The sequence below is a fragment of the Pipistrellus hanaki genome (assembly GCF_964339955.1).
Source record: "Pipistrellus hanaki genome assembly, chromosome: X".
In the NCBI taxonomy this organism is placed as follows: Eukaryota; Metazoa; Chordata; class Mammalia; order Chiroptera; family Vespertilionidae; genus Pipistrellus; species Pipistrellus hanaki.
The window spans coordinates 63,822,644-63,839,738 of record NC_140524.1 but is presented as its reverse complement, the minus strand read 5'-3'; the positions used below and the strand labels follow the sequence as shown (position 1 = coordinate 63,839,738).

Below are 17,095 nucleotides of genomic sequence, written 5' to 3'. Positions count from 1 at the left end.
CCAGCCTATGTTCAAGGAGCAGTATTAGCTGCCACATTAAAGGATGTTGTTCGCTGGTCAGCAGAAAAGGAAAGGGGGATGTTTTAACTGTGGCAAGCTAGGGCTTTTTGCTAAAGACTGTAATACTGTACTACAAATAGAAGTCAAAGGGCTACAGGGAGTGGAAATAAGCAGTCCGGATTATGTCCAAGATGCAGGAGAAGAAAGCATTGGGTGAGTGAATGCTGCTCCAAGACTGATGTTGATGGTAATTTAATATCCCCTAGGCAGGGAAACTTGAAGCGGGGCAAGCCCCGGCCCCACCGAACAGTAGGGGCCTCATCCTTAACCCCACAGCAGTCTTTCCAGCCAGCTGGTCCCAAAACCAACCATTCCAAACCTCTACCGTGCCACCCTGGGAAGCGCAGGATTGAACCTCAATCCCACCTCCCGATGTGTACTAACCCCAGAGATGGGGCCTCAGGCGATTGCCACAGGAGTGTATGGTCCCCTTCCCGAAGGCACGATGGGACTAATTTTAGGGAGGAGTAGTTTAACATTGAAAGGGTTTCAAGTTCTGCCCGGGGTGATAGATCAGGATTATACTGGAGAAATTAAAGTAATTAAAATAGGATGAATTCAAATTCTAAGCAAGGTTACAGGCAGAACTTCCTTTTTTTTTTTATTAAAGAGCCAGCCCTATGTGCACTTAGTGGTTATCTCGATGCTGGCCTTGAAAAACAATGCTGTTCTATCCAATTGAGAAGGTACACCTGGCATGGTATTGAGATTGTGGGCATATCTGGTCTCTGGCCTACAAAGTCAGACAGCTAAGTTTATCTTCATTATTCTTCAAATGGGCTAAAGCAAACTAGAAAGCAACATTTTATCTAGGAAGAACAGCAGAAAATTCCAAACAACAGTTTGTTGCAAAATAGGGGTTTTCCTTCTCAGAACCTTTAAAAATAACTACCTGCCTCTAAAGCCTCGCAGTCGTTTGGAGTCCGCCTGCGTGTGGTGCTCTTGCGACTGTCCTGGCCAGATATTTCAAAAAATCCTTGCCTGCTTTTTTAAATTAATCATCAGCCTCCGGTGGTCTTATTTTGAACCCAGGGTTCGACCCCACAACAGTAATGGCACAAAAAATTAATACTATAATTCAGGTCTTACCAGAAACAAAAATAGTACAAATTCTCCTTCTGCCCTACTATCCAGAAGGGCGGCCTTTAACTGGTCAGCCCCATGGTACATGCAGGTTTTGGGTCCAGCGACGGTGTATACTGGGCACGCTTAGTTAAGCAGGGCCGGCCTGAGTTAGAACTGAGGATTAATGGGAAGCCTTTTAAAAGGGTTATAGATACTGGAGCTGATGTGTCAGTAATCGCTTTCAGACATTGGCCACAGGCCTGGGCTTTAAACCCCACGGCTTCTGAATTGCAAGGAGTGGGGCATGTTACTCAACCCTCGCAGAGTGCGCAACTCCTTCGATGGGAAGATCCTGATGGAAATACAGGCTGTTTTCAACCTTATGCATTGCAACATTTGCCTGTTAACTTATGGGGTCACGATATTCTAGAGCAGATGGGGGTTTTAATAACAAGTACCAGTTTAAATGTTCATTCAAGGATTTCACCCCCTAAGAGGAGCAGGAAAGAATCAGCAAGGGATGTCCACTCAAAAGGGGAGGCATGGATTAGGTTACCAGAATTTTCAACAGGGGCTTTGTCTCTGTGACCCAGCCTACAGCAGCTAAAATTACCTGGCTTGAAATACCCCTGTCTGGGTTGATCAATGGCCCCATTAGGAGAGAAGTTAAAAGCTGCACAAGAAGTGGTTCGAGTACAGCTTCAGGCAGGGTATATTGAACCCACTCACAGTCCATGGAACTCGCCCATATTTGTAATAAAGAAAAAGTCTGGTCAATGGAGACTATTGCAAGACCTAAGAGCAATTAATAAAACCATGGAGATTATGGGGCCCCTGCAGTCAGGGTTACTATCCCCTACAGGTATCCCATTGAAATATCATTTACTGGTCTTAGATCTTAAGGACTGTTTTTTTTACTATTCCTCTCCATCATGAGGATTGCAAAAGATTTACATTTAGTGTCCCTGCGATAAATTTTAAGGGGCCCATAAATCGGTATCAATGGAAAGTATTGCCTCAGGGCAAGGCCAATACTCCTCCCTTATGTCAGGATCTTGTGGCTGCAGCCATACATCCTTTAAGGAACAAATATCCTGAGGTTTCTATTATTCATTATATGGATGACATTCTCTTAGCTCATAAACGCATCTAAACCAGTGCTCTCAGTGTGTAATTCATTGCCCTGTACAATTGTTGGGATTTAATCCTAGAGGTCTTAAACCTAATCAAATTTGGCAAATGGATGTCAACCTCATACGGGAATTTGGTAAGCAGATGGGTGCATGTCAATGTAGACACCTGTTCCCGCTCTAGCTTTGCCACTCCCCAAATGCGAGAGAGTGCCAAGCATGTAATTAATCATTGCCTAGCTGCCTTTGCGGTAGTAGGTCCTCCCTTAGAGCTAAAGACAGACAATGGATCTGCATACACTAGTTCTGCTTTTCAACATTTTTGTCAGCAATATCAAACTTGTCATAAAACTGGTATCCCTTACAACCCTCAAGATCAAGCAATAGTGGAAAGAGCAAATAGTACTCTTAAAATCCAATTATTAAAACAGAAAGAGGAGCCAAAGCCGGTTTGGCTCAGTGGTAGAGCGTCGGTCTGCGGACTGAAAGGTCCCGGGTTCGATTCCAGTCAAGGGCATGTACATTGGTTGCGGGCATATCCCTGGTAGGGGGCGGGCAGGAGGCAGCTGGTCGATGTTTCTCTCTCATCAACGTTTCTAGCTCTCTATCTCTCTCCCTTCCTCTCTGTAAAAAAAAAATCAATAAAATATATTAAAAAAAAAAACAAAAAACAGAAAGAGGAGACGGATGTTATGTGTCACCTCAAAACAAACTCAGTCATGTTCTTTATACTTTAAATTTTTTGAATTACGACGCAGAGGTTGTACAGCAGCCGAAAAGCATCGGACCTCCTGTACAATAGCCTCCACAGGGTTAGCCCGATGGAAGGATGCACGAACTAGACAATGGTTTGGACCAGATCCAGTAATGATGTGGGGAAGAGGTTGTGTTTGTATCTTTCCAGAAGGAGCAGAGCAGCCAATTTGGGTGCCAGAGTGTTACATACGTCACCACAATGGGCCCAAAGAGGCTCCTTGTCCCATCGTTCAAAAGACTGAGAGTTGCCCCAATGACAGCAAAGCGGAAAAGGAAGATGACGAAGGCTATGCAAGAGACCGAGGTGCCAACATGGTGTCAGCTGAAGAAGTTAACAACTGAGGCCCAGCAGATGGCAGAAAAGCAAGAAGTGGAAGCTACTCCCTCAACCATGTTTCTGGCCATGCTAGCATTGGCTAGCTGCCAGTCTTCTGCAAACTCTTTCACAGCCAAGTCTGAGGACTCTTAAGTAAATCAGCAAAATAAACTTTCATTTAGTAGGAAAATGTTACTGTAGTTTGATTTCTCTATTATTGTTGTGTTTCATTGGCACTGTTTTATTAATAGCCATGTCTGGGTTTTGCATTTGCATTGTTTTGTTATTGGGTTTTGCATTGGCATTATTTTGTTAATGTTTTAATAGTCAGAACTTTGTTCTTGATGTTTAAGTTTTGCTTCCATTATTAGTAGCTTAAAATTGAAAGAAAGGGCAAGATGTAGGGAGTAGTTATAGGGTTAAGCCTCGGACTGACCTCTGGCAAAGTCGCAAACAAGTCTCAGCTTAGAGGGCACAGTTCTTCAAGCATAAAGCTTGATCTTGTGACTGCTCCCTAGATCTTTCCTGGGTCCATTCCTGGGTAGCTAGCGGGCTGTGGGAGGGACAGCAAGTGCTGCCAAAACAAGGGAAACTTACAAGAACATTGTAAATTACCTTGTTTACCTCTGACTATAAATAAAGCATTAGCTTTACAGTCTGGATCTGTTCTGTGGCCTCAGCAAGACCCAGCTTATTCTCTGTCTTTTTCTTCATCCTTCACCAGCCCTCCCTCAGGCTTGCCAAACCCTTGGCTGTGCTGGCGCGGCACACTTAAGGGTTATTAGCAGCAATGTGGATTCTGAAACCTTATCAGTGAACATTTACTCTGTTCCACTAAAATTCATTGATAAATCTTGCGTTTTGAATGAATTTTTTATTTATGCATAATTTTGTATCCTCTAGAATATACTGGTTCACTGAGTTCCAAATACTGACACATTTAATTACACAATATCTAAAAATCACATTCATAACAAACACGAGAAGAGAATGTATTTACTTATACGCATAGCCCATGGATATGGGCAATAGGGTAGTGAAGATGTGGGGGGGGAGGGGGTTTAGGGCTGGAGGAGGGGGTAAATGAGGGGAGAAATGGGAGATATCTATAATACTATAACAATAAAAATGTACTTAAAGTTTAAAAAATAAAAATAAAAATCATATTCATGTCCTGGCTGGTGTTGCTAAGTGGTTAAAGCATTGATGAACACACCAAAGGTTTGCAGGTTCGATCCCCAGCCAGGTGGCACAGGAGGCAACTAATCGATCTCTCTCTCTCTCACATCAATGTTTCTCTTTCTCTCTTTCTCCCTCTCTCTCTCTCTCTCTCTCTCTCTCTCTCTCTCTCTCTCTCTTCACTCCCCCTCCCTCTCTTCCACTCTCTACAAAAAAAAAAAAAATCAAAAAAAAAATCAATGAATAAAATATCCTTGGGTGAGGATTAACAACAAAAAATGCTTAAAAAATAAAAATCACATTCATTAATACTGCTACTACCAATCTCATCAGAATAGTATTTTAAGTATTTTTTTAAAATATATTTTTATTGATTTCAGAGAGGAAAGGAGACAAGAGAGATAGAAACATCAATGATGAGAGAGAATCACTGATTAGCTGCCCCTTGCACATCCCCTATGGGTGTCCAGCCCACAACATGGGCATGTGCCCTTAACTGGAATCGAACCCATGACCCTTCAGTCCGCAGGCCGACACTCTATCCACTGAGCCAAAGCATCTAGGGCTCTTTAAGTCTTTATGTAAGTTATAAAGTTTACAATGGCAGATAAAAATTTTCTAAACTTTTAATTTTTATTTGAAAGCTCAAATTTTATCATTGGCAACAAATATTGTCATTTATTTTCTTTGAAATGACAGGCTCACTGTCTGCCAAATGCCCGTCTGAATAAACAGTTTATAAGTCAGTCATTCTTTCAATTTAAAAATACATGCCGGGACCGGTTTGGCTCAGTGGATAGAGCATCGGCCTGCGGACTGAAGGGTCCCAGGTTCGATTCCGGTCAAGGGCATGTACCTTGGTTGCGGGCACATCCCCAGTGGGGGGTGTGCAAGAGACAGCTGGTCGATGTTTCTCTCTCATCAACGTTTCTAACTCTCTGTCCCTCTCAATTCCTCGCTGTGTAAAATCAATAAAATATATTTTAAAAGATACATATTGTACTTCAAGGCACAGCTCAATACCCAAACACTTTATAATGCTTTTTCTAATCACTTTGGTTTACAGTTTTCTCTGCCCTCCAGGAAATATCACAGCAATTATTCTCCTCACACTATAATATACTCTTTGATAATTTAATTCTTGAGTTATATAACTTAATGTGCTTTCCTTAATCCCCCAAATGGAGTATATATTTCATGAAAAATGGCTAATAGTTTAGCTCGCAACTCAATCATACAAGTGCTTCTCCTCAAAATACATATTGTACTTTGGTATGCAGAAGAGATTTACTTGTACTTCCAATTTCATCACACAGAATATTAAAGACATATTTTAAAGGTCGAAATTTAATAAAACTAATGAGTTAATTTTTACTACCTCATTTAGGACATGCTTAAGGAAATTTAGCATTCTTGTTTTTTACTGCAGTGAAGAATACAATGACCGCTAGTATAGTTTGGGTCCATTGTCCTGATTTGGGCTAAGGCACCAGCAGTTTTAACTAACATTGCTTTAGCACCATCAGTGAAAATAGTACGCTATGAAAATAATTTTGACCTTTGAGACCTCCTCAAAGGTTTCAGGGAGCCTCAAAGGGACCACAAACCATTTGAGAATCGCCAGTCTACAACTTCATGTTGTACCTGGATTACCATATTAGTCCCCTAACTAGTTTTCCTGACTCTGGCCTCCTTCCTAGGTCGTACCATTTGGCATAACTAGATACAGCTTCCTACAATGTTCCTTTCAACATGTTCTGCCCAAACATTTTCAATGATTTCCCCACTGGATATAGGATAAAGTTCAATTCCTTAGCATTACATACAGAGACCTCTACAATCTCTTCTCACCCAACTTTTCAAACCTTACCACTTACCATCACCTGACACCAACTTTGTAAGTCAGTCAGTCAGACACAGTCTACACATCTCACAACTTTGCTTGAAATATTCCTATCAAACATTTCTTTTTATCAAATCTCAAATCCTATTCAATCTTCAAGGCACAGCTCAATACCCAAACACTTTATAATGCTTTTTCTAATCACTTTGGTTTACAGTTTTCTCTGCCCTCCAGGAAATATCACAGTAATTATTCTCCTCACACTATTATATACTGTCTTTGATAATTTAATTCTTGAGTTATTTAACTTAATGTGCTTTCCTTAATCCCCCAAATGGAGTATAAATCCCTGAAATACAGAAACCATCTGCTAAACTTTTAATCTTCTGCACTGCCTAGTGCAATGTAACGAACACAGTGGAAATGTCAATTTTTAAAAATGAGAGGAATTTGGTTAGATGAATGGTTCACATGGTCTGCGACGATGGTCTTTGAAGTCTTCCAAGTGGACAGTAGATTGTTTTCTTAGAATTATTCATGTTTTCAATGGGAGTAATTATGCTATTTAATCAAATTTAATCTACTGGCATATCATGAAAAGCAACCCTCTCTTTCTCATTAATTCTGATGAGGATTTTGCAGTATTAATCAAGAAAATATAGAACAAATGACCCAAAGGACACCATGTAAGAGGTTTAAAAGGGGAAAGACAGCAATCACTGCTCTCGGTCACCAAAGAGACTCCAATGCAGAGTTAATTATATTTGTAACATTGTATTTCCTTGAAAGAATATATAAAGCAAAAATGGTTAAAAAATGATATTTGTTAATCTGAGACAGGTGCGAGGGTATAACGTTATTCTTTATACTTTTCTATGTTTGCTATCTTTTCAAATAAGGAAAAACACGTCTGGCACTTTGAAGCACATGTGGTGTGTCAATATACAGCACATACCTCTTAAATGATACATGATGATCTTCAATTTTTACTTACCAGTGTATCATCTTGCAATGAAGCAAAAAAGAAGCCATAGAGCAAGTTAATTTTCTCCTTGTGATCAATGAAGTCAAACATTGCAACCAGCCAACGATAAAAAAGTACCTATTGAGAGACAAATGTTTATCTTTAGAGAAATATGTGATACAGAAGAACTTAATTCCTCCCTCCTCAGGGCTGTTTTAGAAGCCTCTAGCACAAAGCCGGTTGGTAGATTTTCTCTCTCAGTAAAAATTTCTGTTTGAACAGAATCCTTGCATCAAGCTATACTGTTCCAAAACCATAGCCTTTGCACAAAAGGCCAGTGTCACTACTCCATAAGTGGTCTGTCCTTGCCAGCCCTTAAGTGGTTCTGAAGGACTTATCATCAAAGTGTTTAAAAAGATTACCTTGGTGCTACCACAACACTTGCCAACACAAAGCCAGGAGACCGCCTTAACCACAGAATCTTCTGATATTAGAGTTGCTGGAATCATGCATCTCAATATCCGAGAGTTTACAGCACTCCCTGAAAAGAAGACAAACTGCATTTTAGTATCTTGAACCCTTTCTTTTCACTCTTGGTACTAAAAATCTCACTTAATATTGAATGCAATAAAAAAAAAAATCATGAACAAGCCTTAACGGGTTTCGCTCGGTGGATAGAGCGTTGGCCTGTGGACTGAAGAGTCCCAGGTTCAATTCTGGTCAAAGGCATGTATCTTGATTGGGGGCACATTCCCAGTAGGGGCTGTGCAGGAGGAAGCTTATCAATGTTTCTCTCTCATCGATGTTTCTAACTCTCTATGCCTTTCCCTTCCTCTCTGTAAAAAAAAAAATCAATAAAATATATTTAAAAAAAACATGAACATTTGACATCTTTTATCATCATTAGAAAACAGTTCAAAAAAATGTACCTTTACCTTCTAATATAAATTATAAAGCAAATTATTTGGCTCTAATGTTTCTATTTGAAAAGGGAGGATGAGTTCAGGGTTTCGCTTTGAGGTGTTTGGCAATTAGAGAGTGGTGATGGTTGCACAAATCTGTGTGTGTGTGTGTGTGTGTGTGTGTGTGTTTCAAAAACAACAACCAGGAATTGGGTACTTCAAAAGTGTGAACTTTATGGTATGTGAATTATATCTCAAAAAAATACCAGAAAATTTCAAGGATTATTCTTTTGTTACTATTTTTAATGACACAATAGACTATGATTTATTTAGAGCTACTGACGGACATCTTACATGGACTGCTAGATTTAAGAATAAATATATTTGTATATTCCACCCCCACCCCCCACCCCCAAAAAAAGTGGAGAGGATAGCAGAATGAACAGCTATCCTTGGAATTAGATGTCAGTAATATTCTAAACTGACCCAACTTTTCCATAATATTCTCTGGCTTCCACGATATCCTCTCATCTGGCAAGAGAAGTGATTATGCAAAGAGCTTTGTATACAACCTATATTAAATTCTGCTTATTAACGCTTTTAAGAATTAAATAGGTATCTCATTAATTTCTTCTTTTGTATTTAAACATTGTTTTATTCACATTCTTGTGTGGTGAGCATAACCATTCAGTGAAAAAACACTATTCTTAACTTCTCATGCAAGTAGAATTCTCAAAAACATCTTGGATGCATGTGTCTTTAACCATGCTTCTGTTTTAAAAGCCGTAAAGTGTGGCAAACACCTTCATTCACTAGAATAATACTCTTCCCACCTTCTCCCACAAGTAGCATTCTTAGAAACATCTTACATGTCTTTAAACAATTTTATATGCATTATAGCATGGTGATCCCATCCATTCACTGAAATAAGGCTGTTCTTTACTTCACTTAGATTTCTAGATTTATTCATCCTAACTGCAACAATATATATCAATTTCTACATCATTCTGTGGAGAAGAAAGCAAGCAGTGATGGCAGATAATGAATCACAAGAATGAAAACCTTTGCTTTCCACTCTGTGGTTCCTTGTTTTTATTTCTTTCCCCCCCCACACTCCCATCCCCTAACCCTTCTAAAATTTAAAATAGTCTGACCACTAACACTTTACACATGTACCAAATTCAAAGGGCTTATTCAATACAGACTATTCTTATATCCCAATGACTTGGAAATTAACTTCTAGAGTCTAAAATTAAAGTCTCTTTGCACCTAATTATGACATTTGTATCACCCCTGTCCCTGAACACACATTACAACTGAACAAAAAGAGTTACATGTAAAGATCTGATAGTGATGGGGAATATCAGAGATATAACTAAAAGGGGAAAAAGCAGTTAAGGAAGCCACATTTGGCATCACCAAATTCCAGGTTAACAAAAAATTAAAAGTTAGACTAAAAAGCTAGAGATTATTTTTTTCCAATCATATATAGCCCAGCTGGCATGGCTCAGTGGTTGAATGTCAACCTATAAATTAAGAGATCATGGTTCAATTCCCAGTCAGGGCAAATGCCCAGGTTACCAGCTCGATCCCTAGTGTGGAAGAGGCAGCTGATCAATGATTCTCTCTCATCATTGATATTTCTATCTCCCCCTCTCCCTCTGAAATCAATAAAATATATTTTAAATAAATAAATAAGTCATATATACAAGTTTCTAAGTCTGTGGCCTGCATTTTGAAAGAGGCATGCATTTGCCATAAGGCCTGGCAAATGTCATAAAAACCTTCTAAACATTAATTCCTGATATATCAAAAAAAGAAAAGAGAAATTCCAAAATAGAAAATATCTGTACATTCTATATATGTTTTAAGGGCAGAAGGTAGAGAGTGAATTGTTCTTAATAGACATTAATCAGTTAAACACTGATTCCTGGATAGTTACTAGAACCAAACAATCTAAAACCACTTACAAGAAAAAGAGCCAATTTTTTTCCAAATCTTTTTTTTAAAGATATATTTTTAATACATATTTTTATTGATTTCAGAGAGGAAGGGAGAGGGAGAGAGAAATAGAAACATCAATGATGATAGAGAATCATCAACTGGCTGCCTCCTGCAAGCTCCCCATGGGGGACCGAGTCCATTATCAGGGCATGTACTCTAACCAGGAATTAAACCATGACCTCCTGGTTCATAGGTTGATGCTAAACCACTGAGCCACTCTGTCCAGGCTTAGAGACAATTTTATTAGGTCAAATTTAACTTTATAGGAAAACACAGAGAACTAATCAAGTAAAAGCAAAGAACTGAAATACCTGGGAGTCATATATTGAATTCAGCTAGTAATATGTTGTTGCTTTACAATACACACAACCCTATAAGCATGATGCTAGGGTGTACACAAAAAAATACAATATGCAAGGACCAGGAAATGGTATACAAAATATCCAGTTTTGATAATTGTCTTAATTTTCAAAAACAAAACAAAACAAAACAAAACAAACAAACAAACAAAAAAAAAAAAACAGGTAGAAAAACCGATAGCAATAACCCTAGAAGGTAAGTTAGGAGGTCTGAATTCTCCAGTGATAGCTCTGACATTTAAGCAAGTCTCTTTAACAACTCTGGGCCTCAATTTCCTCACCTTTAAAATGAAGATGTACAGGGTCTAAAATACCTTCCAAGTCTAAATGTAAATGAGAGTAGGTTAAAACACTTTTCTCAAATAAAAAGAATACTGGCCAGATGTTATTTCTTTCTAAGAACCCCACTCCCACGTCCATTCCAAATGAACTTAGAATAGGAAAGGAAGCATTTACATTTAAAAGCATCTTGACTGTTAAGGTCATGGATGATGGAATGTGATAACATCAGCAGGGACCTGTCATAGATAAGTGAACCTAAAGGCAATGAAGTAGACCATATTATATTTTAAGGTGCCTTTCAGCAACATTATTTAAATTACATGTATTCTTCTTCTTTTTTTTTTTTTTAAATATATTTTATTGATTTTGTACAGAGAGGAAGGGAGAAAGATAGAGAGTTAGAAACATCGATGAGAGAGAGTCATTGATCAGCTGCCTCTTGCACACCCCCTACTGGGGATATGCCCACAACCAAGGTACATGCCCTTGACCGGAATCGAACCCGAGACCCTTCAGTCCCCAAGCCGACGCTCTATCCATTGAGCCAAACCGGTTTCGGCCTATATGTATTCTTCTTAAGAGAAATACTGAAAATGCTTCCCATGTATTTCGTAAGAAGCATCTATACAGTTTACTTGTAAAGATATGTGATAACTAGACATTTCAACATATGTACACAGAAACTTTTGGTTCATAAGGTTATTTGAATGTAAAGGAATTACAATTTTTATTTTATAAAGAGAATAGTAAAAAAAAAAAAAAAAAAAAAAAGAACTGCAGCTGATTCCAATGAACAACCCAAATCAAAGTCTGGGAGGCAAAACTAATAGCAAACTCATTTATCCTCTTTACATACCAAATTTGCCACTGAGTGCCACATTTAATAGGATGTCAATTTCTTCTGGAGCTAAACCATTCTTCCAAGCCACACTTTCCACAGTTTTCAAGTGTTTTTCCAAGGTGGTATCTTTACTCCGTGAAGTTTTAAAGGGACCTGGAAAAAGGAACCATATTAAATAGTGGGGCCTTTAAAATTCAGTCTCTAGCCTCAACAATTACAATCTGGGATACTTTACAGCACATGTGTCAAACACAAGGCCCGCGGGCCAAATCCAGCCCGCCAGGCCTTGCAATGTGGCCCACACCGCACTGTCATCACTGCACTCCGCTGTCAGTTTATGACATTGTCAGTTTATGACTGTTCAGTAAACCATTCGGCCCACAATTTAGGCTGGATTTTAGATTTTGGCCCCTTCTCTGATTGAGTTCGACACCCCTACTTTACAGGAATAGCTTTATGCATAAATTATCTTCCTAAAAGCCCTTCAAAGCTTTTCAAACTCTAGAATATTTTTTTTTCAAGGCAAATATCTTTACTCTTGCAAAAGGGTGTGCACACACATAGTACGGTAGCACACACACACTGAGCAGTCATCTGCTAGGGCTTTTGTTCCTGTCCCTTACTCTTGATTGGAAGAGTTTAGGCACCCAGTATTGCATGATCGGCTAATTTCAAGAAAGGGGTTGACCTTTGCCATTTCAAAATGGCAGCCTCCAGAGGAGCTGCAAGCCATGGAGCCCAAATGGTGGCTGCCTAAACTCCCTTCTTTGACAGAAAAGATTACTTGGTTATTCTCACAATTCCCCCTTTTCTTATTTAACTCTTTTCTTCAAACAGGGCTAACATTCATTGACTTTCATGCTCTGCAGTGTCTAGGAGAAGATTATTTTTCTGTTTGGTCAATGAGGTTTCAATTAACCTTTAGATAAGAGATGATATAATATCCCACCACTGTCATTCCCTTCCATTCTGTGAACCACTGCTAAATTGGAGAAAGAATCCTCAATTTAAGAATTCTCAGCTAACTCATTAGCTAAAGCTGTCAATCCCTGTGGGGCCTCAATGATGGTTCCGATTGGCTGTGCTGTCAGATGAATGTATACCACTGACCCCCAACATTACACATATTAAGGCCAACCTATTCTCCCAGGTCATACTGCTGGTGGCATCTAGTTGTTCAGCTATCCCTTTAACTGCATCTTGAGTATAGTTAACAAGCTTTTGCTGGTTATAGTAAATATAATTTATCCAATCCACATTCTTGTTTACAGTGAACCACCAGAACAGATCAGATTCTAACCCTGCAGCAATCTGATTAGCCTTAAACTCATTTGGCACTCCTCCTGGGATCCCAATGGAATTTGTGTATAAATGGAGAGCCCCTTGGACTCTCTCTTTTTCCTAATCTGTCAGTCCATTGAGAAAGGTTTACGATATGCCAAAGTGAAAGGGATAGCCAATTTTATCAGAGTGCAAGATCCACTCCAGTTGCTGGGCAAGGCCACAAGTCAGGGTCCCCCACACCACCACCAAACATCAGCATGATTGGCTTCTGAGGATACTCAGCCATTTATGCATCCAGATTAATTTCCCATAAACTCCAAGTACTGTTCCCCCAATACCTTAAGAGGCAGAGGTATAGTTTACATTGGAGAATGGGGGCCAGATGGTTTTGAGGGACCCTTGCTCTTTACCTCAACAAGGAGAGAGGAGAGAGTCTTACGGGAAGCGTTTCCCCAGGCGGTTTCCTCCTGACACAGGGCAAGCACACATTCCATCCAGTTACTGTCTAAGGTCCATCTGAATGAAAATGGGACCACTTGGCCTCTAGCCTTCCTGCCATGCAAGTATAACAGAATATTTAATCCATTCCCCCCAGGCATTCGCTCCCTTATATCCTACTTCTATTTGCATCGTGGTGGTAGTGGCCTAGGGGATCGAACTCTAAGATATTTAACAGCAATAGCACCTTCAGTGAGGAAAACTAAATCATGCCTTGGCATCTCTGCTCTAAACTAAGTAAAAGCACTGATTTTAGACTATAAGTTGTTCCAGTACTAGGGTATGATTCCCAAACTTTGAAATCACCTTAGGAGCCTTTACAAAATTCCAATTCCCAGGTTGCATCCCATACCAATAAAATCAAATTGTCTTAAGAGTTGATGCCAAGTATCAGTGTGTTTTAAAATTTTTCGGGTGATTCCAATGTGCAGCAGTTTGGAAACCGCTCTGCCAGGAACGTGCTTTGCTGTTGTAAACCTAGTACCTAGCATACCGGTATGTAGTAAGAGCTCAATAAATGTCTATTAAGCAGTGAAAAGCATTAATGAGCAAAAATATGCTCTCCTTTAAAATTTCACAGCAAAGAAGTCTAGAATATTTGATAGAAATAGGACTTTCATAAGGAAAACCATCTGTCTTACCTTTCTCAAAGTATCTTACTGCTATTTGCAGAGCATCTTCTGCTTGCTCATCACCTTGTTCAGAATCTTCCACTGGACTGTTTTGTCCATGCTTTGAGATGCTCTTTGGGTTGCTTAGGTCCTCGTTCAGTTTCCAAGCCAAGAGATTAGTCTGATAACTATTATCATGTTGTGAAGTTCTTGATGTCTGAGAATTCTTAATTCTCTTTTGAGTTGACATTACTGCACATGTTCTATACAGAAACAAGTGTCATTACCATTAACCAACCAAACTGTCCCATTCTACTCCACAAAGACAAGGACCACATCTGAATGTATTCTAAACATTTAGTATATAGTACCTAACATACAACAAGTACACAATAAAAAAAACTGACAAAAATCTGGACAACAAAATTTATAGGTTAGCTTTCTCAGAAAGCCTTTGACCTAAGTAGGAATAGAGAGAGACAACTCTCCAAGTTAACACTGACCAGCTGAACTGGCCTTCCTGAAGAAAAATAAAACAGTAAGAGTACAGGCAACAGCCAAAACCGGTTTGGCTCAGTGGATATAGCATCAGCTTGCAGACTGAAAGGTCCCAAGTTTGATTCTGGTCAAGGGCATGTACCTTGGTTGTGGGCACATCCCCAGTGGTGTGCAGGAGGCAGCTGATCGATGTTTCTCTCTCATCGATGTTTCTAACTCTCTATCTCTCTTCCTTTCTCTCTGTAAAAATCAATAAAATATATTTTTTTAAAAATTATTTTTAAAAAAGGGTATGGGCAACATAGCAATTCTCTTAAAATGGCTATATCAAATAAGTGTGTCCAAAATTAAGCCATCTCATGAACTCAATATTACTTTCTCCAATCACTCCTATTTTTCTCCACCTCTCCTTAATGTTATTTTCATCTTTTATGTTCCCTACTTTATCAGTGCTATGTTAAAATTGCAGTTCAAAATTCAAACTGGTGTGCAAACTAAGAATTATCAGAATAGAAAAATTCCCCATTAATTAACTCACTTATTCAACATCATCTATATTCCAAGCACAGTTCTAGCTACCAGGGATAAGATAAGGTAATAGTCAAGGTCTCTGTTCTCATGAAACTTATGGGGGTGGGGAGAAGTGTGAGAGTCCATAAGTACATAGCTAATAGTGAACATAATACACAGTGATGTGATAGAAATGAGGTAGCAGTGAGAAACTACTTTGGAATAAGTGTTCACAGAAAGCCTCCCTGATTGACCTTTAAACTGACTTTTGTATGCCAAAAAGGAACCAGCTATGAGAAGATGTGCCGGAAGAGTATTTCATGGAAAAGCAAGACTAATACTTGCTAAGACCTTGAAGCAAGAACGTTACCTGTTAGGAAAACAGTAGCAACACCAGTGAGGGGGGGGGTGTTAGTGAGATCAAAGAGGCAGAGGGTAGTGGGAGGTGAGGTCAGAGAGGCAGCCAGGAACTACCATACTGGGACTTGTATGCTAGAGTAAGGAGTTTGGATTTTAAGTGGCAGCTATCCGGGTAGGGAGGAGTGTTAGAGAGGGAAGTAATATATGATTTATGTTTTAAGGCCACATTAGCTGCAGTGTGAAGAACAGAATGCTAGAGGTCAAGGAGTGGAAACAGAGCAATTAAAAGGGTTTTGCAGCACAGTATCCCATTGTGTAGATGTACCAGTTTTTTAATCCACTCATCTGATGATGGGGACTTAGGCTGTTTCCAAATCTTAGCTCTGGTGAATTGTGCTGCTATGAACACAGGGGTGCATATATCCTTTCTGATTGGTGTTTCTGGTTTCTTGGGATACAGTCCTAGAAGAGGGTACTGGGTCAAATGGAAGTTCCATTTTTAACTTTTGAGGAAACTCCATACTGTTCTCCACAGTGGCTGCACCAGTCTGCTTTCCCACCAGCAGTGCAGCTATAAAAAAGAAGGAACTTTTACCATTTGCAACAACATGGATGGAACTGGAGAGCATTATGCTAAGCGAAATAAGCCAGTGGGAGAAAGATAAATATCATACGCTCTCACTCCTATGTGGGATATAATGATCAACATAATTTGATGAACAAGAACAGATCCAGAGACAAATGGTGGGGGAGAAGGGGGAGAGAGCAACCAAAGGACTTGTATACATACATATTAGCATAACCAATGGACACAGACAATGAGGCGGTGGTGGCTTGCCCAGGATGGGAATGGCTTGGGGGGGGGGGGGTCAACTGGGGGAAAAGGAGACATATGTAAAACTTTAGACAATAAAAAAGGGTCTTGCAGAGGTCCTGAAGAGATATAACTGTAGCCTGAACTAGGTCTAATGTACAGCGGTGAAAAAGGTAGAAAATGATTGTTTGTGATTTATGTTGGAGGCAGGCTGGGCAAGGCCATGATGTAGGGAGAAGGAAAGAGAGGAACCCAGAAGACTTCTAAATTTTTGGCTTCAAATGACTAAAACTAAGGGAATGGTCAGAATGGCACTCAATCCCACCTCCCTAAAACAGATGAGGCCGGAGCAGGAGAGCAGTATGTGTGTCTAATCCTGTGGGAGATTCCATATTGCGAGTTGTTTCCTATATTCCTACCACAGAGAAAGGCAAGCGAACAGCTTTTCAGACCCACCCGGTTGACGTAGCTTCCCCTGGCGCCCCCCAACCCCTCCGCTTCCCGGGCTCCGGGAAAGCCCGCCCCCAGCCACACCTTGCAGGGTCGTCCTGCTCCGAAGTCAAGGAGCTTCTCTTCGATCTCGGAGTTGCCCTTTCACGCGGCATTAAAAGCACCTTACCTAACACATTCCTCGGTCCCCGAACCTCCGGAGTTCAAACATCCCCTTCAGGATTCAAACTAGCGGGGCCCGCCCTGCGCGCACTCTTCCGCGCAGGCGCAGGAGGCGGCCGGGCAGCGGGCCCTGTGGTGCTGAAATCTGATTGGTTGGCTTCAGCTCAGCGCGCGCGCGCGCGCGCCGGCGCGGCTGTGACGCAGACG

General features: G+C 40.1%; 1 protein-coding gene across 3 annotated transcripts in view; it reads right to left on the bottom strand.

Annotated features, from left to right (window-relative positions):
- The window catches only part of CENPI (centromere protein I), a 68,996-nt gene extending 51,988 nt beyond the window's left edge, over positions 1-17,008 (bottom strand). Inside the window, exons 1-5 of one of the 3 annotated variants that reach the window (XM_084869558.1) lie at positions 16,896-17,008; positions 14,125-14,357; positions 11,717-11,854; positions 7,736-7,854; positions 7,344-7,451 (exon numbers count right to left, since the gene is read on the bottom strand). In XM_084869558.1, coding sequence (XP_084725684.1) covers positions 7,344-7,451; positions 7,736-7,854; positions 11,717-11,854; positions 14,125-14,344 — 585 coding nt within the window. In that variant the 5' untranslated portion in view covers positions 14,345-14,357; positions 16,896-17,008. Of the gene's footprint in view, positions 1-7,343; positions 7,452-7,735; positions 7,855-11,716; positions 11,855-14,124; positions 14,358-16,252; positions 16,316-16,810 lie in introns of those variants that run through there. The other 2 variants (XM_084869557.1, XM_084869559.1) reach the window with 2 other exon arrangements.
- Between the last annotated feature and the right edge of the window lie 87 nt (positions 17,009-17,095).